At 51.3% G+C, this 23,966-nt stretch overlaps 1 protein-coding gene across 6 annotated transcripts in view; it reads left to right on the top strand.

Moving 5' to 3' along the window:
- CHD3 (chromodomain helicase DNA binding protein 3) overlaps positions 1 to 23,966 on the top strand; it is a 78,164-nt gene that overhangs the window by 26,812 nt on the left and 27,386 nt on the right. For 5 of the 6 annotated variants that reach the window (XM_075908082.1, XM_075908084.1, XM_075908086.1 and 2 more), the window contains exons 5-11: positions 5,945 to 6,183; positions 7,623 to 7,753; positions 11,510 to 11,657; positions 12,431 to 12,493; positions 21,137 to 21,312; positions 22,875 to 23,108; positions 23,719 to 23,922. In XM_075908082.1, the coding sequence (XP_075764197.1) occupies positions 5,945 to 6,183; positions 7,623 to 7,753; positions 11,510 to 11,657; positions 12,431 to 12,493; positions 21,137 to 21,312; positions 22,875 to 23,108; positions 23,719 to 23,922 (1,195 nt within the window). The remainder of the gene's footprint in view (positions 1 to 5,944; positions 6,184 to 7,622; positions 7,754 to 11,509; positions 11,658 to 12,430; positions 12,494 to 21,136; positions 21,313 to 22,874; positions 23,109 to 23,718; positions 23,923 to 23,966) is intronic. The other variant, XM_075908085.1, reaches the window with a different exon arrangement.

Genomic DNA, 23,966 nt, shown 5'->3' on the forward strand with positions numbered 1-23,966 from the left:
CCATCCCTGATGGGTATTTGTCTGTTTAGGAAGGGAGTATAGATGATGTGTTTGCTACAGGTCAGATGTGTCACAAAGAGAGCACACATTACCCCTTAAAAAGAGGGGATGTTAATGGGTAACCAGGTAAATGGGTAATGCTGACTGGGTAATGGCTAACCAGTACTTGGGAGCAGCCCCCTGCCTGCAGCCCAGCTGTGAGTGGAAGACTACTCCAGCCCTGATGGCCCCTCCCCATGTGGGCTGGGAACCAGCCGCCCCCACAGGCGGTACAGTGGCAGTCCCTGCAAAGATGCTGGGAGCTGCAGTCACTTCCCCCATGAGGGAGACGGGAGCAGCCTGCAGCAGAGGCAACTTTAGCTAGACTCCAGCAGGTGGGGGCGCTCAAGGCCTGCTGGAGCGCTGCCTCCATCTCCCTTTAATTGCTTAAAAGTTAAGCACAATGTTAGCACTGCATTTAAGCAATTAAATGGGATTTTACATCCTTACTTAAAACCCAGATGTCTGGTTCTGTTCACTGTAGAAATGGTTAATGGAAGTCAGATATGGTGCCATCCTATTTATTTCCCATGAATATCCACCAAGTCCTGATATCTAAATGCAGTAGGATCAAATACAAGCAGGCTGTTTCCTTGCTCATAGTCTTACATTTGAAATCAAGATGTGTTTTTTTTTTCTACCCTATGAGATCTGCTCCAGTTCAAATGGCAATTACGTTGTGTTCTACAGGTGGTCAGAGGATTTTGTTTGGCCTTGGAATCTTTGAATCTCTAAGGCTGCCTTTCTACCCAGACTTGTGGTCTGAGGAGCTTGGCCTCCTCCTAGGAGCATGCTCACAACTACCTCTCTCTTGGTTTCTGCTGGCTTGCTGTCACTTTTTGTCACAACCAAATCACTCCTATGGAAACATCCTTAGCATCTGATGTGCATTGCTTTGGGTGTTAGTTTCCTGGTGTTTCAACTCTAACTGCATAAAGAGATATTTAATTGTTCTTTCTGTTTAGCCTTATGAGCCTTTACATTGGTCAGTATTGCATGCTTTAGCTACAGTAAAGCCACTTTTAGAAAATTTCTTCTGAGAAGGGAGTTTTGACATGCCATCTAATTGTGCTTATGCACGTTCTGCTGTCTGATGGTCTCATATAAATGGCCAGTGGGGGCAAGAGGGTTTGAACCTGGGACCTCTGTATTGAATGCCACAGAGTAGATTTAAGTCATCCTTTCCTAAAAATCTTCAAAACCAGACTACAAAGAGAAACAGCAGAACTGCAATTCATTCGCAGATTAAACAGGATCAAATTAGGACTGAATAAGGATTTAAAATGATTATCTCACTACAAAGGTAATTTTCTTTCTCTTGATATTCACACCTCCCCATCAAATGCTGGGAGTGAATCACCTCCACTCTGAGGGTATGTCTACACTAGCCACTCTAGTTCGAATTAGGGTGGCTAATGTAGTCATTCGAAGTTGCAAATGAAGCCCGGGATTAAAATATCCCGGGCTTTATTTGCATGTTTCCGGGCGCCGCCATTTTTAAATGCCTGGTAGTTCGGACTCCCTGCCCGCGGCTACACCGGTAGTTTGAACTAAAGCCCCTAATTCGGACGACTGTTACTCCTCCTGCAATGAGGAGAAACAGTAGTCCGAATTAGGGGCTTTAGTTCGAACTACCTAGCCCGTGCCGCGTATAGCCGCGGGCACAAAGTCCGAACTACCGGGCATTTAAAAATGGCAGCACCCAGGAACATGCAAATAAAGGCCCGGGATATTTTAATCCCGGGCTTCATTTGCAAATTTGAATTACTACATTAGCCACCCTAGTTCGAACTAGGTGGCTAGTGTAGACATACCCTGACTGAATTGATCTTGTTAACACTGGTCCCACAGTTGATAAGTAAGTCCCTTCTTTTGATATGCTAGTACATAAATATATCCTTACCTCTGTGATTTTCATTCCATGCATCTTACTCACAAAAGCTTATGCCCAAATAAATATGTAAGGGTATGTCTACACTACCCTCCTAGTTCGAACTAGGAGGGTAATGTAGGCATACCGCACTTGCAAATGAAGCCCGGGATTTGAATTTCCCGGGGTTCATTTGCATAAGCGGGGAGCCGCCATTTTTAAAACCCCGCTGGTTCGAACCCCGTGCAGCGCGGCTACACGGGGCACGAACTAGGTAGTTCGAACTAGGCTTCCTAGTTCAAACTACCGTTACTCCTCGTACCTTTGGTATCCCGAAATAGCTGTGCAGTGTAGATGTACCCTTAGAGAGGTGACTAAACTAGACAGATTGAGTGTTTTCACTTCCATCCTCTTGTGGGAATCTGTCTAGGCCGCTAGTTCATTTTACTGCCTGCCTTGGAAAAGTGGTGAAGATAATGGAACTTTTTTGCTTCTCTGGCCATACTGAAAACAAAATGTTTTGAATTTGTGGTTAAGTTGATTTTTTTTGTAAAGAGTAGCTCGACTTGGAACAAAATGTTTGGTTTGATTCCCATTAAAAAATACATTTGGAAGAAATTTCTCAATGAAAAGTAGGTTAGAATCCCCAACTTGAAATGGGTGGAACAGGTGGAAATGAAACGTTTGGACTCATATGGAATGTCGTGGTTGTTTCTTTTTCCTTGATGCAAACAGTTCAGTGAAACTGACATGAATTCGCCAAATGTTCATTGGTGGTGCCAAATCTATGGAGCTTGGGCTGAAAATATTTGCTTGGCATTCCTGTGAAGGCTCCTCCTGTTTCAAGTAGGTTTTTAAAGAATTCAGTGTTTTCTCATAGCTGACCCATCTCTCTGTTGGGGCTTCACAAAGGAGGGAGCCTACATTTCCTCTGCTTAATGTGTTTCATACCACTTAACTGGTGCATTAGGAGGCAGGATGGTAAATAATTCAGACTCAAAGACACTTGTCAACGGAAGAAAATAAAGAGCATCTTGTGGTGCAGCCTTCTTCTATGTTGTGCTGAGCACTTCATGGATCCTTTTGAGTGAGATCAGGGCTCCTGGGGTACTGGGTGCTGTACAGACCCCTCTTAGCTGAGATCAGGGCTCTCCCCCACCCTCCTGAGATCGGTGCCACCACAGTGCAAGTGAGAGTCCATCTCTGACCCAAAGCACTTACAACCAAAATAAGCAAAAAATGGAGGTGGGAGGGGAAACTGAGGCACAGTGTGGGAGAGAGTTTCTCCTGAAGTTGCCAAGCTGGGTCTAGAACCCCTCTGTGCTGCATCCCAGGTGGTCCCCCATAGACTGGACCAGGCGGCTATGTTCTCTTACCAATCATTTCTCACCTGGCCCAGTTGGGCTCCCAGTGCACTTTGTGGTGTCTGGGTTCCATTGTGATACAACTCTGCAGCTGACGCAATAGTGTGCTACAAGATCTGGTGGTTAGTAATGTGTCTGCTTGCCTGGGAATCTGGAGTTCTAAGTACTGAGTTTCCCAGCGCTCTAAAGTGAATGCTGCCGTGAGCAAGGTGTGTCCTAAAGCAGATCAATATCGGTGCAGGTGCTGGCTGCTCTTTTAAGTCGTTGAACACAGACATATCATAAGGCATTTGGCACTTGTTGTTTTGCTGGCGAGTGACAGGAAACGCTGCAACTTGCTTCGCCAGGGAGGGGGTCTAGGGAGCAAAGGGGCAGCACGTGCAGATGTGCTTGCTTGGATAAAATATTATTCTATGGATGATTGATGCTGTGTGTTCTGGCTGCACTACCGCTTTTCTTATAAGATCATAAGAATGGCCAGACTGGTCATACCAAAGGTCCATCTTGCCTACAGCGGCCAATAACAGGTGCTCCAGTGGAAATGAACAAAACAGGGAATCATCAAGTGATCCAGCCCCTGTCGCCCTTTCCGACAAATGGAGCTAGGAACATCCTCCCTACCCAGCCTGGCTAATGGCCATTGATTAACCGATCCTCCATGAATTCATCTAGCTCTTTTTTGAACCCTACGCTGCAGAATGTGCACCCGTGTTTTGTGTGTTCAGCCCAGTCAGTGTGGTAGAACGGCAGTGTGACTTTCCATAAGAAAACCAGTCTAAAGCTGTTGTCAGGTTAGATTCAGTCTTCCTTGGCTTCAGTGGAGCCACTGGCAGGTTTATGCCGGGGGAAGAGAGAGAGGGAGGAATTGAATGCTCAGGGTTTTTTTTTCTCCTCTCACCCTTCTGTAAATCAGTGGCACTTCCAAATCTGCAAAACCCAAGTCTGGTGCTTTTATGGTGGTCCAGAAAACACTTGCTTCAGGCCGCAGTTTATCTGAGGCAGCCTGAGTCTGCAGAGAGCCTGAACCCAATTCTGTGCTGGCATGCAAAAAACCGGGGAGTTCAGCACCTACTGGCAGCCCTGCTGATCAGCTCTGCCTTCTCTCCCCCAGTGTGAGTGCAGGAGATGCTGATGGGGAGGGAGTGGAATGGTGTGGAAAGAAATGGAGTGAGGTGGGCAGAGTGGGAACAGGAAGAGGTGGGGTAGGGGAGAGCAGAAGTGAGGTGGGGCTGAGGCAGGGCAGGGAAGTGGTGGGGCAGGGACAGAGCAGAGGTGGGCCATGAAGAGCAGGGTTGGGAAGAAGCAGGGCAGGTAAGATGGGGGCGGGAAGAGGTGGGTGGGGATGAATCAGGGCCAGAAAGAAAAGGAGCAGGGGGGCACAAAGAAACAGGGTGGAGGAGAAGTGAGAAGAGGTGGGGCAGAGGCAGGAAGTGGTGGGGTGGTAAGTGGCAGAGCAAGGCTGGAAAGTAGCAGGGCAGGGGCAGGAAGAGGTGGGCCGGGGGCTGGGCAGGAAGAGGTGGGGTGGGGGCAGGAAGAGGTGAGGCAGGGTCTTGGGAAAAGGTTGGCATGTGGGCGGGGCCTGAAGCAGAGCAAGGATGGGAAGAGGCAGGCTGGAAGCAGAGCAGGGGTGGAAAGAGGTGGTGGGTGGGGAAAGGCAGGGCAGGGTCGTAGGCAATACTTTTTGATGGGCCACTCCAAGAATTTGGAAAGTGGTCAAGGACCGCACTCTTCCATGATATTAATGGAGGAGGAGTGGGGTCTGGGATAGAGGTTGGGTGCAGATGGGAGCTTGGGGTTAGGGAGGGAGTTTGGGTGAAAGAGGCATTTGTGATCTAGGGCACTGGACTAAGGTGCAAGGGATTATACTGTAACCTAGGGCAGGAAATTTGGGCACAGGAGGGGATGCAGATGTTTGGGTTGTGAGCTAGGGCAGGAGGGGACTGTAATCTGGGTCAGGGAACTGGGGTGCCAGATCTGGGAGAGGGTATGGGTACAGGAGGGAGGCAGAAAATTTGGGTATGTGGAGTAGGGGGCAGGAGTGGGGAGGCAGAAGGTTGCAGAATGGGGAGGCTCGGGTGCCAGAGGCAGAGTTTGGTTAGAAGACTTAAAAATCAGCCTCCCTGCCTGCCCCACCCCCACACAGGCTGCAGTCATGTGCTCTGTGAATAACTAGGAGCTGCCTGTTATTGAAACTGGCAGCTCCCATTGGCCAGTTTCTGTCCAGAAGCCGACCAGTAGGGTTGTGCTGGGAGAGGGAGCAGCTCCTAAAGTCCTATCCCCCCCCCCTCCCCGCTTAGTTTTTAATGTGAAGCTGTTCTGCAGCTTCGTCTCTCAGTGGCATGCGGGTGGGGCGAGGCAAGTGGGGAGCCTGCCTGGGTCTCCTTGCAGCATCCATGGGCCGGATCCGGTGGCTTGGCGGGCTGTGTTTTGCCCAGACCTGGTCTTGGGGAAAAGGTTGGCATGTGGGCGGGACCTGGGCAGAGCAGGGGTCTTGAACTAGACAGGAACTCAGGAGATTGGTGGCTGGGGATGACGGTGCTTGGAGCAGTGGCGGGCTGAAGCATGCAGTTGCTTGTCGCCAGTCAGGTGAGGGAGGCACTTCGATGGGGAGGGGTTCTTCCACCACACTGTGCTCAGACCCTCCCCTGGGGTTTTGTCTCCTGTTGCGCAGGCCTCTCATTGCCAAAAAGAACCCCAAGATCCCCATGTCCAAGATGATGACCATCCTTGGAGCCAAGTGGCGGGAGTTCAGCGCCAACAATCCCTTCAAGGGTTCAGCAGCAGCTGTGGCAGCGGCGGCTGCAGCGGCAGCAGCAGCTGTGGCTGAGCAGGTGTCGGCGGCTGTGTCGGCCGTAGCTGCCGAACCGCAACCTGCTCCCATCCGCAAAGCCAAAACCAAAGAAGGCAAAGGTGAGTTGCCCAGGGTTCCCTGCTCTTGTGGGCAGATAGAAAACCTGGGGGGGGGGGGGCATGTTGGACTGTCTCCCATGATGCACTGGGACCAGGGATTACCAGGAGGCACTGCATCTCCAAGACCATGGTACATCATGGGATACGGAGTCTGTACTTTAGTGACCTAGATTCCGGGTCAATGGTTGCATGAGACACCTGCAGCTATAATTCCCGTGATGCATCAGGGCCAGGAGAGAAAAGGCCCTGTGGGGGATCAACATGTGTAGGGAACACAAGAGAGGCACATCCTCTCTCCCTCCCTCCCTCCCCCCCCCCCCACCGCCATGGGTGGCAGATACCATAGCGGCTGCCTTTGGGTGGCCGGGGAGGATCCAGTGCCTGCAGTGGGTCAGGCTCCCCAGCAGCAGTGAAGAGAAGCCGCGCAACAGGGCCCCAGCCCACTCTGCTCCCCCAGCATCACTTGGGAGGGGACAGGACCAACCCCGCACTCACTGACGGGAAGCGAAGTGACACAGTCAGGAGTCGGGGAAGGAGAGCAGGCTGGGGCCTGATCCCTGCTGCCATGCCAGACCCCCAGGTCCACTAATCCCCAGGCAGTGTCGCTTGGGGGAAGAGCTGGGGAGAAGGTGGGACAGGGTCGAGAGGGAAGTGTCCCAGCTTTCCCCCAGAGTAAGGACTCGTGAGGGGGTATCACGTGGCTGGTGCCCCCCATGACCTTCATCAGTAGTTACCCCTCACCCTGTGTCTCACTTCCCCTCCCCTTCCATCTGGACTCTTCAGTTCTCTCCCCTGCTCTGGGACAGGAGTGGGGGCTGGTGGGTTAGAGCAGAGGGGCTGGGAGCCAGGACTCCTGGGGTGTGTCTAGACTACATGCCTCCGTCGACGGAGGCATGTAGATTAGCCAGATCGGCAGAGGGAAATGAAGCCGCGATTAAAATAATGGCGGCTTCATTTAAATTTAAATGGCTGCCCCGCTCTGCCAATCAGCTGTTTGTCGGCAGATCGGGGCAGTCTGGACGCGCCGCACCGACAAAGAAGCCTTTCTTGATCGGCACAGGTATGCCTCGTGAAACCAGGTTTACCTGTGCCGATCAAGAAAGGCTTCTTTGTCGGCGCGGCGCGTCCAGACTGCCCCGATCTGCCGACAAACAGCTGATTGGCAGAGCGGGGCAGCCATTTAAATTTAAATGAAGCCGCGATTATTTTAATCGCAGCTTCATTTCCCTCTGCCGATCTGGCTAATCTACATGCCTCTGTCGACGGAGGCATGTAGTCTAGACACACCCCTGGATTCTCTCCCCAGCTACTTGCAATGTAACCACAGGCAAGTCCCTGTCTCGTGCCTCAGTTTCTCCTTCTGGGACAAGAGGCTAGCCCTGCCTGTCTAAAAGGTGGATTTGGAAACCATTGACTGATCTAGCATCCTTTGACCAAAGGGCCGGGTCACAAAAGGCGGAGCAAGAGCCCTCGTGTGCCGGAGATGAAGAGGAAGATGAAAGGGAAGAGGATGGCTCCGCTGAAGATCAAGCTGGGCATGATCGGAGGCAAGCGCAAGAAGAGTAGCTCGGTAAGCCACGCTTCTTCCTGGCCACGATCCTTTGGGCCGTGTGTGCAGGGGGAGGGGAGGGTCTGGGAGAGCAGGAGGGAGGTGCTGTGTCACTCTCTCACAAAAGCTGCTGGGTTTTTTCCCCTCCCATATGGCTGCAGCTGGCGCATTGTAATTTCACAGTTTAAAGCCAGAAGGGGCTGTTAGGTCATCTGTTGTGGTGTCCTAGCAGAGGCCAGTCAGTGTCTCTCAGCTACCGCATGGAGCTTTGTTTCTGCAGAAGGCTGAACTAGCAGAGGAGAGAAGTCTGAAGTCCCCATGATGGCAGGGCCTGGATTAGGACAGATACACACCCATTCTCTCTCTCACACACACACCCTTTCTGAGTATCTAGCTCTCCTGATTGTAGAGAGAACCACTAACGATGTTCTTAATCACAATCATGGTGGCTGGCCCCTGACTTGAACTTGGAAGGCATGTTTAAACGAGATCCCAGATGCGTGCTGGACGATGTTAGGAGGAAAATAAGCCGCCATGCAAGTTGGGGAACATGAGGAAGAGACAAGTATTTGGAAGTGGTCAATGAAAGTTGAGCACTTCCCTTCTGGCTTAAGAGAAGTAAGCCAGGTCATTTGACCTGGACTTAGATATTATCCAGCACCCGGTGTAGCTTCAACTAGTCCTGGTTTTGGCTCAGCCGTCACCTGTAGATGGGCACGTTCTGGAAGGAAGTGAAACATTTGCAGGCAAAAGGGCCCTTCTAGCGATAGCAAGCCTGCTTTCTGCCCAGTATTGAGGGAGGGCAGAAGCCCTGATGAAGGGAAGAATTCCCCTTGTGATGACAGGGAAAAGAGGGCAGAGAGGGCTGGTGACTTGCTGTTGGGGCCCCGTCGGGAAGCTAAAACTAGAGAATGACCCCAAATGCCAGAAGGCGAGGTAGCGACCAACTGCAGACGCTATTGGACACTTTCAGCCCAGGGCTGTCTTGGAGTGAGGCCACAACCACCTGGATATGGGATGGAATCCACCACGATTTTCTCACCCAACCTTCTGTCTGGTGCTGCCCAGAGAGTGATCTCCACAAACCCACCTGATCTCAGTTAATTGTGGTGTGGGGGCCGTTCAGTTCACTCACCCGCACCCACAAGAGCCGGCCATCCTAACTGCCCTGATGGACCTGCGGCAGGCGTCGAGGAATGATGGGTGTCGGAAGGCGAATGGCTTGTTCCTGATATTGGAAACGGAGTTTGATAGGAGAGGAGGCAGCAATTCAGAGGGAAGAGGTTGGAGCAGGGAGGAGAGACAGTGCAGTCCCAAAGGTCTGTTAGGGTTACATCCACTCTGAACAGTGCATCTGGGCTTATGGTGGCTGGACCCCAGTCTCCCGGCTGTGCTGACATCTGCGTTACACCACACAGGCCATCTGACTCGGGTCTGCATCTTGAGATGTGTCCATGCTGCAAAATAACCAGGCTGAGACTCAGGGCTCCTTCCCATGGCCAGCAGGGTCCTAAGTACCGAGAGCTCAGGAAGATTTGTGTGTGGACAGAATGGGAGCCCTTCCCTTAAATCAGAATCAGAGCGTGGTGTGCAGACATAGCCTCCAGGTCTTTGCTTTGGCTGCTCAGTGTGCCCCCAATGGCTGTGAAGTTGCTTGCTTCATGGTATCCTGTGCAGTCTTCTGACTTCTGAAAACCAAGCTCATGGGACTGGCAGTGCGGGATGAGGGACCTTAGCAATTAGTTGCCATCTGGCATGAGGGAGAATAGCTGTGAGTCAGACTGCTCTAGAATTGGGAGAACACATCTGCCCTTTTGGTGGAACTGTGGGAAGACATTGGAGGACTATTGGCAGTTGAGTAGTTTGTCACTGGTCCTCGCTGAAGAGCAGGAATATAATAAGGGCCTTCTCCTCTTGGCCTGGAGCAGTACTGCCATTGTATGTCTGCCTCAGTTTCCCCACATGATCCTGTTTTGCTAGCTCCTTCCTTCTGGAAACTCTCCTACACTGGTGTTTTCTGGCAATTCTCCTTCCCTGGCTCTCCCCCCTGGAGCCTTGAGCCCCCTCACTGAGCCCCATTTTGAGGCCATGTCTACACCATGCGCCTGAGTGGATGCAAGTTCCCAATGGTGCACAGGCAGGATGTGGCACGTGCCTTGTCGAGCTAACTAGTTTTGGGGGAACTCGAGTTGCCCCTCCCCCCCAGCAAAGTCAGGCAGAGGGAGGCTGTCCCAGGACCAGCTGCCCACTGCTGGCGCGTGGCTGGCCTGCAGCAGGCTTCAAGGGGTGTGTGAATGGATCGGGCGATGGGTGGTGACTCAGTTCACCCCTCAGTGACAGCAGAGCTGCAGTGAAGGACCCCCAGTTGGCTCTGCTGTCTGGGGCTTGGGCCGAAGGGCTAAACATTGCAAGGTAGATGTTCAGTCTGGGACTGGAGCCCGGGGCTCTGAGAGGCACCATGAGGGGAGAGGGTCTTGCAGCCCCGAGCTCCAGCCCAGACATCTACGCTGTGATTTTCAGTCCCACAGCGTGAGTCAGTTGAGCCAGGCTCCGAAACTCAGGGCAGAGGGTTTTTCAAGGCAGTAACCTGGTGTCACAGAGTCATTGTCTCAGGGAATGAAGGCAGGCAGGACTCTTGTTGCAGTGCGCCTCAGGCCGGCCTGCTTGGCTTCCACAGCTCCTTGAGGCATTCAGCTTACGTGCTCCCAGAGGACCTGAACTCCAACTCCGCAGCCAGCCGTCTGTCTCAGCCAGCGAGGGACACAGGAGGGTTTATTAGTCATTGGGGACACAGAGCTTGTTAGCACTGAAGTCAGGAACATCCAGCCAAACCATCGGGGGTGTGGATCCAGAGTCACAGAGTTCTCTGCAACCCTTGTCTTGCACCTTAGGGTGATTTTATAGAACCAGGTCTGATATTCAGAGCTTGGTCTTATGTCGGTACCTATTAACCCCTTTTCCAATTTTTCACACTTGCTTTCTGTTCACGTTACACCATCTAGATATTTGAGTAACACATAAAGGGAAACTGAGGCACACAAACAGTATTCAGACAAAACACTTTCACTCTCTCCCATCTAGATTTCAGGCTCGCAGCAGTAGTGTGACCCCCCCCTCCTCCTCTTCCCTACTGGGCTGGAGCGAGGCTCTGAGCCCCTCCCTGTCGCCAGGATTCAGAGCTCACGTGGGAACATTGACATGGCTGGTTCTTAGCTCCATAGCGCAAGCCTTGGCTCCAGGTCTCGTTGCTGTGGCAGTACAGACATAGGACATTTGCTCTGTACATTTAACCTGGTCTCTCAGCCTTAGCCATGTCCTGGCCCTCTGGGCTTTAAGCTTGGGCTAGCTGACCCAATGGGAGGTGAAGGCAAACCCACACAGAGCCTTCCCCCTGATTCCCCACAGAATGGATGAGCTCTGACCCAGGTGGCTGGGGAAAGACTCCAGGGTGTGAGGAACCAGGGGACATGGTGCCTGACTATTTGCAGTAATGGGGCATGGTTACGACCTGTCCCAGGTGGCCCTGGGGCGATGCCTCCTCTCCAATCCAGAGCCACATGTGCAACTGTGGGGGCGTGCTTACTGGGATGTTCCCCGCTTCGAGGCCTGACTGCAAGTGTGAACGTCTGCATCTTTGGTCCTGGCGATGTTCCCTTGTGCTAGGCTCGGGGGGAGGGTGTCCGACACCATCTTACCCAGCACTTGTCCCTGTCCCTTCCCCCATTGTGCGCCTCTGGATGAGCCCTGCCTAACAAGGGCCGCTATGGTTATGTACAGCATGTCTTTCAGAGCGAGGAAGTGGGCGAGATGGAGGAAGAGTCCGATATTGACAACTCCAGTGTCCACAGCTCCTCGGTGCGGTCTGACAGCTCAGGGCGCGTCAAGAAACTCAAGCGTGGCCGGCCAGGCCGGAAAAGGAAGAAGGGTGAGTGTGAGCCAGGCTGCTGGGAGGAGCCCGGGGCAGGGCTTGGATGGGTGGGAGGAACTTTACACCAGGGTTGGGGCTATTTTACACTGGGGGCGGGGCTATGAATGGTGGGAGGAGCTTTTGCACTGCAGGGCTGAGTGGTGATGTCTGTTGAAATGGCAGCTCACTGCCTGCAATGGATTGAGACATGCTCTGGCTGTCTCTGGCTTGCAGTAGAGGGGTTTGTACTGTAGCAGACCAGGTTAGATGGGCCCAGGGGTCTCAGCCAGGCGACAAGCCAGGATTCCAGGCGACAAGCCAGGATACCAGACTAGATGGGCCCCAGGGTCTGACCCAGCAGGCCAGGGGATGAGCTGGGGAGTGAAGCTGGATGGTCTGACTTGGTACAGCAGTCCCTGAGATGTAGCTCGCTCAGGCTTATGCAAAATGGCCCTGGTAGCTGATAACTGCGACTCAAGGCAATATGTGTAGTATTCAAATACTTGTAATGTATCAGTCCATGAGGACCCCAGGTTAGCCATCCACTTCCATGCTTCAGGGCATGAGCTGTCTTAGGGGGTCAGGTGGTGTCTTCCAGCAACCTCTAAAGCGGAAAGGCCTGATGTCCCATAACTGTCCCCCACTCCGCTGAGCTAGCTGGTCCCTGCCCTTTGGCTGAGGGGGAGCCAGTGCCCCTTAGAGGGGAAAGGCCATGTGACCCTTTCCTGACCACTTAAAGCCAGCTTGTGGGTGTTCCAGTGGTGCAAACTCTGACTGTTATTGTGTTACAGCAATCTCCACCATCCCAATCCAGGATCGGAGCCCCATGGTGCTGGGCACTGCACAGACACATGGTGAGAGTCTGCCTTCCCCATACCCCACGGTTCTCTCCCCCCTTCCCCCGCCTCTACATCGAGTGCATTAAAGGAGGAGAGAGAGGAGATTTTAGTGAAATTGTCCTGACCCTCAGGTGAATCCGGATGGTTAGAACCCAAAGCCGGGAGAGATTGTGGTATCTCTTCTGACCTGGACGATGCTTCCCTGAAGGAATTTGAGTGTTTCTAGTTCATATAACAATAGACATTAGCACTAATCTAGCCCTTTTTAGCAATGGATCTCCGAATGCTTTCCCCAGGAAAGCAGTATCCTTATGTAATATAACAGGTTTCTAGGGGCACTGCTGAGACATCAAATCAGGGCAAATTGCTTAAACACAGGGCTACTTACAGCCCAAGACTGGGAGTCCTCCTCTCGAAGGCACCAAACCAGTCACAAAGAGCTCTTCTGTTTGCCACACTGGCCAGCAAGAAGTTACACAAGTAATTCCCTTAGACACTCCAGCTTTTCCGGTGCCACAACCAGCACCACTCATTGTATAGAACAGATTCTCCTGATCTCTAAGGTCAAGCCACATTCCCAGTTATACATTAGATCTTACCAAAAGAGCACACTGCGCCAAACCTTTAGAATCGAACATCTGAAAGTTTAATAAAAGAAAGAAAAGGTCGAGAGTAAAATTGCTAAAGGTAACAGATTACACACGCTAATTATTAAGTTCCTGGTGCAGGCCTGCAGCAGAGATGGAATAAACTGCTGTCTGTAAATCTCTGGGATACGTCCTCTGCTAGTGTGGATTATCAGTACTCATAGCAAAGCTGCCCCTGCGGGGATGAGCTGGAGTGAAGACAAAGCTGGAGGAGCCCCCAGGACCTTCATTCTACCCTTGCCCACGCGGAGGGAATCCCACTGCTCTCCTGGTGTGAAAGCACCTCCCGCAATGGAGTTTGTCACGTGAGCCAGTCACTGTCCATGCCTGACTCAGGCCTGAGCAGCCATCGCTCATGGGCTGGTCTGAACCTTCACAGCAAAATTCCTCAGCTGTGGATTGGCACCACTGAAGACCCATTGTCAGTGAAGTGCTGAGGTTGAGAGCAACCCTTTCACAATAGCTGGGCAAAGCCTGTTGATGACTCCCAGAAGCAAACATTTGAAATACAGAGACAATTCTCATAGCTTCAAATACAAAAGTGGTACATGCATATAAGCAGTATAAACAGAATTAGTGAATTATCAGCTTTTGACAGACCCACTTGGCCCACGTAGTGATTGCTACAGTGTTTTGATTGTTCTTCTCAAAATTCAATAGCATTATACCTTATATCCAGTTAGGGAAACCGAGGCATAGTGCTGAGGTGGGAACAGAACCCAGTTTTCCCATGTCCCATTTCAGTGGTGTTCTAGCTTGTTTTTGTCAATTTCACATTTGATTTTTTTTAACCAATTATGTTAGTTAAATTGCATGTTGCGAAGCCCTGAATAGGTAGAAGGTAAGTGGGGAAAGTGAAGAACAGAGAGAGGAGGTGATGCATCTGGGCAGTGGCACAGCCAAGGGTAGAATTCAGGATTCTTGGGTCCTTCGCTGAGCCGGACTTCCTCTACTTTGCTCCTAGTATGGACCGTTAAGCTGAGCAGGAATCTTTCGATGAATCTGAAAGTGTTCAGAACAGGTTGGGTTCAAGGAGTTTCCCAACCTGAACAAAATTCTAAGGCAGATGTGTTTGGAACTATCGAAAGGAAATGTCTCTCTCTGAAACAACTTCGGGTTTAGAAAGCTAAACTAATTAGTGTGGAGGAAAATGAGCTTGCGATAGAAGCAAACTATTGTGAAATTCTTACATCATGAATATTTTCAAAATGTAAGTAAATTAGATTTAAAAAAAGTTGAAATATTGCATATTTCCTCAATTTAAGGTGAATAGACTGAAAAAGTGTCAGAATCGCAAATATTTTTGAAACATCAAGCTAATAGAATACTAGGACTGGAAGGGACCTCGAGAGGTCATTGAGTCCAGTCCACTGCCCCCATGACAGGACCAAATACTGTCTAGACCAGTGGTCCCCAACGTTTTGGGGCTGCCGGGCGCCTGGGGGGCGGGGCTGCTCACGCGCTGTGCGTACGGGGGTGGTGCCAAGCATGCGCCGCACGCCCGAGGTCGGCACCGGCATGTGCCGCGATCCCGGGCAGGGGCTGCCCAGGTTCCGCACGGCCGGGGCTGGCGCGGGCACGTGCGGCGCCCCGGGGGCCAGGGCCAGGGCCGGGGCCAGGTCCAGCAAGGGCACGCGTGGCGCCCCCGGGGGCGGAGCCAAGGCCAGCGCCAGTGCCGGCAAGGGCACGCGCGGCGCACCCGGGGGCGGGAGTCAGGGTCGGCACCGGCACACGCGGCACACCCGGGGCCGGCCACATGCCCGGGGCTGGCACCTGCCGCACGCCCGGGGGCGGGGCCAGCCTAGATTGCTCTGCGGGCGCACGTAAAGGGCCCGGCGGGCGCCATGGCGACCACGGGCACCGGGTTGGGAACCACGGGTCTAGACCATCCCTGATAGACATTTATCTAACCTACTCTTAAATATCTTCGGAGATGGGGATTCCATAACCTTCCTGAGCAATTTATTCCAGTGTTTGACTACCCTGACAGGAACTTTTTCGTAATGTCCACCCTAAACCTCCCTTGCTGCAGTTTAAGCCCATTGCTGCTTGTTCTATCCTCAGAGGCCATGATGAGCAAGTTTTCTCCCTCCTCCTTATGACACCCTTTTAGATACCTGAAAACAGCTACCATGTCCCTCCTCAGTCTTCTCTTTTCTAAACTAAACAAACCCAATTCTTTCAGCCTTCCTTCATAGGTCATGTTCTCTAGACCTTTAATCATTCTTGTTGCTCTTCTCTGGACCCTCTCCAATTTCTCTACATCTTTCTTGAAATGCGGTGCCCAGAACTGGACACAATATTCCAACTGAGGTCTAACCAGCGCAGAGTAGAGCAGAAGAATGACTTGGTGTGTTGTGAGCAAGACACCTGTTAATGCATCCCAGAATCATGTTTGCTTTTTTTGCAACAGCATCACACTGCTGACTCATATTCAGCTTGTGGTCCACTATAACCCCTAGATTCCTTTCTGCCGTACTCCTTCCTAGACAGTTGCTTCCCATTCTGTATGTGTGAAACTGATTGTTCCTTCCTAAGTGGAGCACTTTACATTTGTCTTTATTAAACTTCATCCTGTTTACCTCAGACCATTTCTCCAATTTGTCCAGATCGTTTTGAATTATGACCCTATCCTCCAAAGCAGTCGCAACCCCTCCCAGCTTGGTATCATCTGCAAACTTAATAAGCGTACTTTCTATGCCAATATCTAAATCGTTGATGAAGATGTTGAACAGAGCCGGTCCCAAAACAGACCCCTGCGGAACCCCACTTGATATACCTTTCCAGCAGGATTGTGAACCATTAATAACTACTCTCTGAGTACAGTTATCCAGCCAGTTATGCACCCACCTTATAGTAGCCCCATCTAAGTTGTATTTGCCTAGTTTATTGATAAGAATATCATGCGAGACCATATCAAACGGCTTACTAAAGTCTAGGTATACCACATCCACCACTTCTCCCTTATCCACAAGACTCGTTATCCTATCAAAGAAAGCTATCAGATTGGTTTGACATGATTTGTTCTTTACAAATCCATGCTGGCTGTTCCCTATCACCTTGCCACTTTTCAAGTGTTTACAGATGATTTCCTTAATTACTTGCTCCATTATCTTCCCTGGCACAGAAGTTAAACTAACTGGTCTGTAGTTTCCTGGGTTGTTCTTGTTTCCCTTTTTATAAATGGGCACTATATTTGCCCTTTTCCAGTCTTCTGGAATCTCTCCTGTCTCCCATGATTTTCCAAAGATGATAGCTAGAGGCTCAGATACCTCCTCTATCAGGTCCTTGAGTATTCTAGGATTCATTTCATCAGGCCCTGGTGACTTGCAGGCATCTAACTTTTCTAGGTGATTTTTAACTTGTTCTTTTTTTATTTTATCTTCTAAACCTCCTCCCTTCCCACTAGCATTCACTGTTAGGCATCCCTTCAGACTTCTCAGTGAAGACCGAAACAAAGAAGTCATTAAGCATCTCTGCCATTTCCAAGTTTCCTGTTACTGTTTCTCCTTCCTCACTGACCAGTGGGCCTACCCTGTCCTTGGTCTTCCTCTTGCTTCTAATGTATTTATAAAAACTCTACTTGTTTCCCTTTATTCCCATAGCTAGTTTGAGCTCATTTTGTGCCTTTGCCTTTCTGACCTTGCCCCTGCATTCCTGTGTTGTTTGCCTATGTTCATCTTTTGTAATTTGTCCTACTTTCCATTTTTTATATGACTCCTTTTTATTTTTAGATCATGCAAGATCTCGTGGTTAAGCCAAGGCGGTCTTTTGCCATATCTTCTATCTTTCCGATGCAGTGGAATAGCTTGTTTTTGGGCCCTTAACAATGTCCCTTTGAAAAACTGCCAACTCTCCTCAGTTGTTTTTCCCCTCAGTCTTGATTCCCATGGGACCTTACCTATCAGCTCTCTGAGCTTACCAAAATCTGCCTTCCCGAAATCCATTGTCTCTATTTTGCTGTTCTCCCTTCTACCCTTCCTTAGAATTGTGAACTCTATGATTTCATAGAATCATAGAATCATAGAATACTAGGACAGGAAGGGACCTCGAAAGGTCATCGAGTCCAGACCCCTGCCCTCATGGCAGGACCAAATACTGTCTAGACCATCCCTGATAGACATTTATCTAACCTACTCTTAAATATCTCCACAGATGGAGATTCCACAACCTCCCTGGGCAATTTATTCCAGTGTTTGACCACCCTGACAGTTAGGAACTTTTTCCTAATGTCCAACCTAAACCTCCCTTGCTGCAGTTTAAGCCCATTGCTTCTTGCTCTATCCTCAGAGGCCAAGATGAACAAGTTTTCTCCCTCCTCCTTATGACACCCTTTTAGATATCTGAAAACTGCTATCATGTCTCCCTTCTTCTCTTTTCTAAACTAAAGAAACCCAATTCTTTCAGTCTTCCTTCATAGGTCATGTTCTCTAGACCTTTAATCATTCTTGTTGCTCCTCTCCTTGAGGGTCACCCTGAACATGGATTGAATCCCTAAGCTGCTGGCTTACTACCACTGATAGACATCTCCTCCAAAAACTTGCCCAGTTATTTTTTTAACCCAGTTATACTTTTGGCTTCCATAGCTTAATTATGCATTGTGTAAAAAAGTATTTCCCATGGTTTTTTAATTAAACCAGCTGCTAGTTAATAGCTTCTGGTGACCCCTAGTTCTTGTGTTATGGGAAAGGATAAATACCACTCTTCTACTCACTTTCTCCACACCATTCATGATTGTATATATCTTTATCAAGATTATGATACATCTTCCATCATCTCTTTTTTAAGCTGAACATCCCTAATCTTTTTAGTTGCTCCTTGTATGGAAGCCATTCCATACCCTTGATCGTCTTTGTTGTTCTTCTCTGTACTTTTTCCAGTTCCACCATATGGCTTTTGAGATGGGGAGACCAGAATTGGACACAGTATTCAAGGTGTATACATGATCACTTTCACCCAAGCTGCCTTCCACTTTCAAATTCTCAACCAGTCCCTCCCTATTTGTTAGGATCAAATCTAGAACAGCTTCCCCCCAGTAGCTTTTTCAACCTTCTGAAATAAAAAGGTTGCAGTCCAAGAACTTATTGGATAGTCTGTGTCCCGCTGTGTTATTTTCCCAACATATATCTGGATAGTTGAAGTCCCCCATCACCACCAAATCTTGGGCTTTGGATGATATTGTTAGTTGTTCAAAAAGAGCCTGATCCACTTCTTCCACCTGGGTAGGTGACCTGTAGTATACGCCTAGTGGGTATGTCTACACTACAAAGTTAATTCGAACTAACGGACGTTAGTTCAAACTAACTTTAATAGGCACTACACTAGCGCTCCGCTAGTTCGAATTTAAATCGAACTAGCGGAGCGCTTAGTTTGAACTAGGAAAACCTCATTTTACGAGGATTAAGCCTAGTTCGAACTAGCTAGTTTGAATTAAGGGGTGTTTAGCCCCTTAATTCGAACTAGTGGGAGGCTAGCCCTCCCCAGGTTTCCCTGGTGGCCACTCTGGCCAACACCAGGGAAACTCTATTGCCCCCCTCCCGGCCCCGGAGCCCTTAAAGGGGCACGGGCTGGCCACGGTGCCCGTGCCAGGTGCAAGCCTGCCAGCACCCAGCCAGCAGACCCTGCACCTGGCACGGATCGAGCCACCCACCCGATGCCCCCCAGCCCTCCCCCTCTTCCCAGGACCAGGCTGGAGGCTCCCGGGAGCTTGCCCGGGACTGCAAGAGGCGGGCACCCGCCTGGTCTAGTGCGGACATCGTGGACCTCGTCCACGACCTCCGCACTAGGCACAGGAAAGTGGCCGTTTAGGGCAGGAGAGCTGCCAGCCTGGCCACCCAGGAGCAGGTGTGCATGAAAATCAAGGTGGTCCACTGAGACCCCCGACCCTGAGCCCTGAGCTTACAATGGCTGTCCTGGGTCAGACCAAAGGTCCATCTAGCCCCGTAGCCTGTCTGCCGACAGTGGCCAACCCTAGGGACCCTGGAGGGGATGGACCGAAGACAGTGACCAAGCCATTTGTCTCGTGCCATCCCTCTCCAGCCTTCCACAAACCTTGGGCAGGGACACCGCTCCTACCCCCGGGCTAATAGCACTCCATGGACCCAACCTCCATGACTTGATCTCACTTCCCTTTAAACTCTGTTCTAGTTGTAGCCTTCACAGCCTCCTGCAGCAAGGAGTTCCACAGGTTGACTCTTTGCTTTGTGAAGAAGAACTTTCTGTTACTAGTTTGAAGCCTGCTACCCATTCCTTTCCTTTGCTGTCCTCTAGTCCTTTTTTATGGGAACTAATGAAGAACTTTTCTGTATGCACCCTCTCCACCCAACTCCTGCTTTTAGAGACCTCTATCCTGTCCCCGCTCCGTCTCCTCTTGTCTAAGCTGAAAAGTCCCAGTCTCTTTAGCCTCTCTTCATATGGGACCTGTTCCCAAGCCCTGATCATTTTAGTTGCCCTCCCCTCTCCCAGCCTCTCTCTTCCCCTCTCTCACCTCCTTTTCCCAGTCTCTCCCAGTTTTGTTCAATAAAGACAGATTCCATTTTTCAACACAATTGTCCTTTGTTTTGTACATCAAGAGGAGGGGCTAGGGAAGGGTAAGTGGAAGGAGGTGAGGGAGGAATGGGGTACACACCCCCGATGGGGAGGACTGGGCTGGCTCTGCGGGCTTCTGGGGGTGGAAGCTCTCCTGCAGCCCCCCAATTGCCCCCTCTCCCCAGATGGCAGCCTGTGTCAAGTGCAGCCGGGCTGATGGCCGAGTGCTGTGATGTGCCCAGTGTGGGTAGTCCGGGCACTCCAAGGCAGGACTGCTTTGCAAGCGGGACACCTCTGAGAACTGTCTGTCCGGGGTGGGGGTCGGGACCCTTTAAGCACAGCCCTCGGCTAGCCTGAGACAGCATCTCCACGCTCTAAGTCCTCCTCTGATGCCCTGCTGGCACTCCTTCCGGCCATCCTTAAGCCTGGTTCAGGGTCCACTTAATGTGGACATGCTAGTTCGAATTAGCAAAACGCTAATTCGAACTAGTTTTTAGTTCTAGATGCGTTAGTTCGAATTAGCTTAGTTCGAATTAACTAATTCGAACTAAGTTAGTTCGAATTAGCGCTGTAGTGTAGACGTACCCCCAGAGACTCTCAACACTTCTGTCTCCTATGTCCATCTCCACCTCTCTCCAAGGCTGTGTCCAGACTCCATGCCTCCGTCGACGGAGGCATGTAGATTAGCCAGCTCGGAAGAGGGAAATGAAGCCGCGATTAAAATAATCGCGGCTTCATTTAAATTTAAATGGCTGCCCCGATCTGCCGATCAGCTGTTTGTCGGCAGATCGGGAGAGTCTGGACGCGATGCCCCGACAAAGAAGCCTTTCTTCATCGACACAGGTAAACCTGGTTTCACGAGGCTTACCTGTGTCGATGAAGAAAGGCTTCTTTGTCGGGGCATCGCGTCCAGACTCTCCCGATCTGCCGACAAACAGCTGATCGGCAGATCGGGGCAGCCATTTAAATTTAAATGAAGCCGCGATTATTTTAATCGCGGCTTCATTTCCCTCTTCCGAGCTGGCTAATCTACATGCCTCCGTCGACGGAGGCATGGAGTCTGGACACAGCCCAAGTGTGTTCATTTTTAATATATAGAAGGCAACACTTCCTCCCTTTTTTCTTTGTCTATCATTCCTGAGCAAGCTGTACCCTTCCATACAAACATTCCAATCGTGTGTATTATCCCACCAGGTTTCTGTGATGCCAACAATGTCATAATTGTACTCATTTATTAGCACTTCCAGTTCTCCCTGCTTATTCCCCATACTTCTTGCATTTGTATATAGGCATCTAAGATCCTGATTTGACTTTGCCTCCCAGTTTTGCCCTAGCCCTCCTGTTTCTCTGCCATTATAGCCCACGCACCCTCATGGTGGGGGACAAGGAGGTGGCTGGCATGCGGGGCGGGAGCAGCATGCCCTTTGGGGTATGCCGGTAGGTCTGAGCTTTCTGCAGCATCTGCTCTTGTGTTCCCTCCCAGTGACCGGAGAGGAGGAAGTGGATGGCTACGAGACAGACCACCAGGACTACTGCGAAGTGTGTCAGCAGGGTGGTGAGATCATCCTCTGTGACACCTGCCCCAGGGCCTACCACCTGGTTTGCCTGGATCCCGAACTCGACAAGGCGCCTGAGGGCAAATGGAGCTGCCCTCACTGCGTAAGCCACCCTCTGTCCCTTCCTGGCTGTGAGCTAACTTTCTCCCTTGCTTCCCAATTCCCTGCCTGCTAGGTTCCATCCCTGTCCCTCTACAGACATCCCAGAAGAGACTGGTGGTTTGGGTGCTAATGACAGGAGTCCGTCCCAAGAAGTCAGTGTCCTTAGAGACTTGGCCTATGTGATTGGGGCGACTCAGGTGGCTATCTGCTGCTGAAAAGTGGGCCATTCCGACTCAGTTTCCCTGGGCAGGATGCTCAGCTTTGGAGGGAAGAGAATCAGTTTTCTTCTGAGAGAAGCTGTTGATCTCTGCCCGGGGATACGTCCCACTGGGCACTTGGGCCACGTCTGGCATTGGGTCTATGCCTGGGGGTACGTCCCTTTGGGCACTTGGGCCGCGCCTGGTGTTGGGTCTGAGAGCAGGCATGCCCCACGCTATCTTGGCCTTGCTTGGGCTCCCGTCCCCATGTAATACAGGAGGTTTTGGGGGCACTGCTGAGAGGGTCAAATCAGGGTGAATTTCTTAGAGACAGGGCTATTGACAGTCAACTCCTGGGGGTCCACCCCTCTAAGGCACGAAACCAGTCACAAAGAGCACTTCCATTTGCAACAGTGGATTACAAAAAGTCACACAAGAAATTCCCTTAGATGCTCCAGCTTCCCTGTGCCACCACTAGCACCGCTCCTTACACAGGTGAGAGGTTATGAAAACCAGTCTCACCAAATCCAAACAGGCTCTTCTGATCCCAGAGGATCAACACATTCCCAGGTCGACATATATCTTAGACCTTACTCAAAAGAGAACCCTGCACCAATCCTTTAGAATCTAACATCTGAAAATGTATTGATAGAAATTGATAAAACAATCAGATTACATACACCTTTAGCAAAGTTCTTGGTGCACGCTTGTAGCAGAAATGGAACAAATAAAACAAGTCTCTGGAATACGTCCCCTCCTAGGATGGGTCATCCCTCCCTTCAGGCTTCAGCTCACAGCAGAGGTCCTTCCGAGGAGATTAGCCGGAATGAAGACAAAATGGAGGAGCCCTCAGGGCCCTCTTTGTGTCCTTGCCCATGTGGTGGGAATCCCATTGTTCTTGCTGTGTAAAATTATGTCCCAAGTTGGAATTTGTCAAATGAGCAAGTCAGCTGCCCTTGCGTGACTCGGTGCCTTTTGGGCAGCCGGTATTGCCTACATGCTGGTCTGAGCACTCACAGCAAAGCCCAGCAGCTGTGGATCAGCACCGCCTGCAATACATTGTCAGTGAAGTGCTGCTCCCCTCTTGACTACCCCCCTTTCACGACACGTGGGCCAAGCCTGTGGTGTCTCGCAGAAGCAAACATTTGAAATACAAGTCCAGAGCCAGTTCTCATAACTTCAAATACAAAACTGATGCTCATGTATGATCAGAGAATTGTCAGCTTATCAGAGACCGCTCACTTGACCCACTCTGTACAAGATTTGGTGCAAACATAGAACAGTGGTGGCATCAGTGATTGGTGTGTTCATGCTGCAATCCAATAACCTCCCACCCCTCCTCACCTGCTGCCTGCTACTCCTGCAGGAGAAGGAAGGGGTTCAGTGGGAGGCCAAGGAGGAGGACGAGGAGTATGAGGAAGAGCTGGAGGAGGAGGGTGAGAAGGAGGAGGAGGATGACCACATGGAGTACTGCCGGGTCTGCAAGGATGGCGGGGAACTGTTGTGCTGTGATGCCTGCATCTCATCCTACCACATCCACTGCCTTAACCCGCCGCTGCCTGAGATCCCCAATGGGGAATGGCTCTGCCCTCGATGCACGGTAGGGCGCCCTGCTCAGCTCCCTGGGTGGGCAAGTGCAAAGCCCCCTCTGGAGAGATCTGTTGCCTTAGGCTGGGTGAGCCTCCAGCTGGCTCCTCCAGGCCGAGTGAGGAGGGAAAAGTGCAGAGTGGCTCTGTGTGGTCTCTTCATTGTAAAGTGACTCTGGGGCCTTTTTGTCCCCCTGGATCCCAGAGAGACTGGGAGTTTGTGGTTTTGGGGAGAACTGCAGAAACTGAGCCGAGATGCGTCCGCCTCTAGGGCATGGTGGCCTGTTACACAGGGACCCCATGCCCAGCACTGAGATGCAGCCACCTCTGGGGCGGGGTGGCTGGTTACACAGGGACCCCTTCCCCAGCACTGAGATGCAGCCACCTCTGGGGCAGGGTGGCTGGTTACACAGGGACCCCTCACCCAGTGCTGAGATGCAGCCACCTCTGGGGCGGAGTGGCTGGTTACACAGGGACCCCTCACCCAGTGCTGAGATGCAGCCACCTCTGGGGCGGAGTGGCTGGTTACACAGGGACCCCTCGCCCAGTGCTGAGGTGTGGCCACCTCTGGGGTGGGACAGCCAACTATCCTCCCACCTGACTCTGCCTTTGTCCCCTCTACAGTGCCCCGTGCTAAAGGGCCGTGTGCAGAAGATCCTGCACTGGCGCTGGGGAGAGCCACCCCCACCTGTGCTGGTGCCCCGGCCGCCTGATACTGGCCCAGATGAGCCCTCGCCCAAGGCGCTGCAGGGGCGCTCGGAGCGGGAATTCTTTGTCAAGTGGGTCGGCCAGTCCTACTGGCACTGCTCCTGGGCCAAGGAACTGCAGGTAGCTCTCTGGGGCCGGGAGGTGGGGCGGGAGGAGGGACTGAG

The sequence above is a fragment of the Pelodiscus sinensis genome, chromosome 24 (assembly GCF_049634645.1).
Source record: "Pelodiscus sinensis isolate JC-2024 chromosome 24, ASM4963464v1, whole genome shotgun sequence".
NCBI classification, from domain to species: Eukaryota; Metazoa; Chordata; order Testudines; family Trionychidae; genus Pelodiscus; species Pelodiscus sinensis.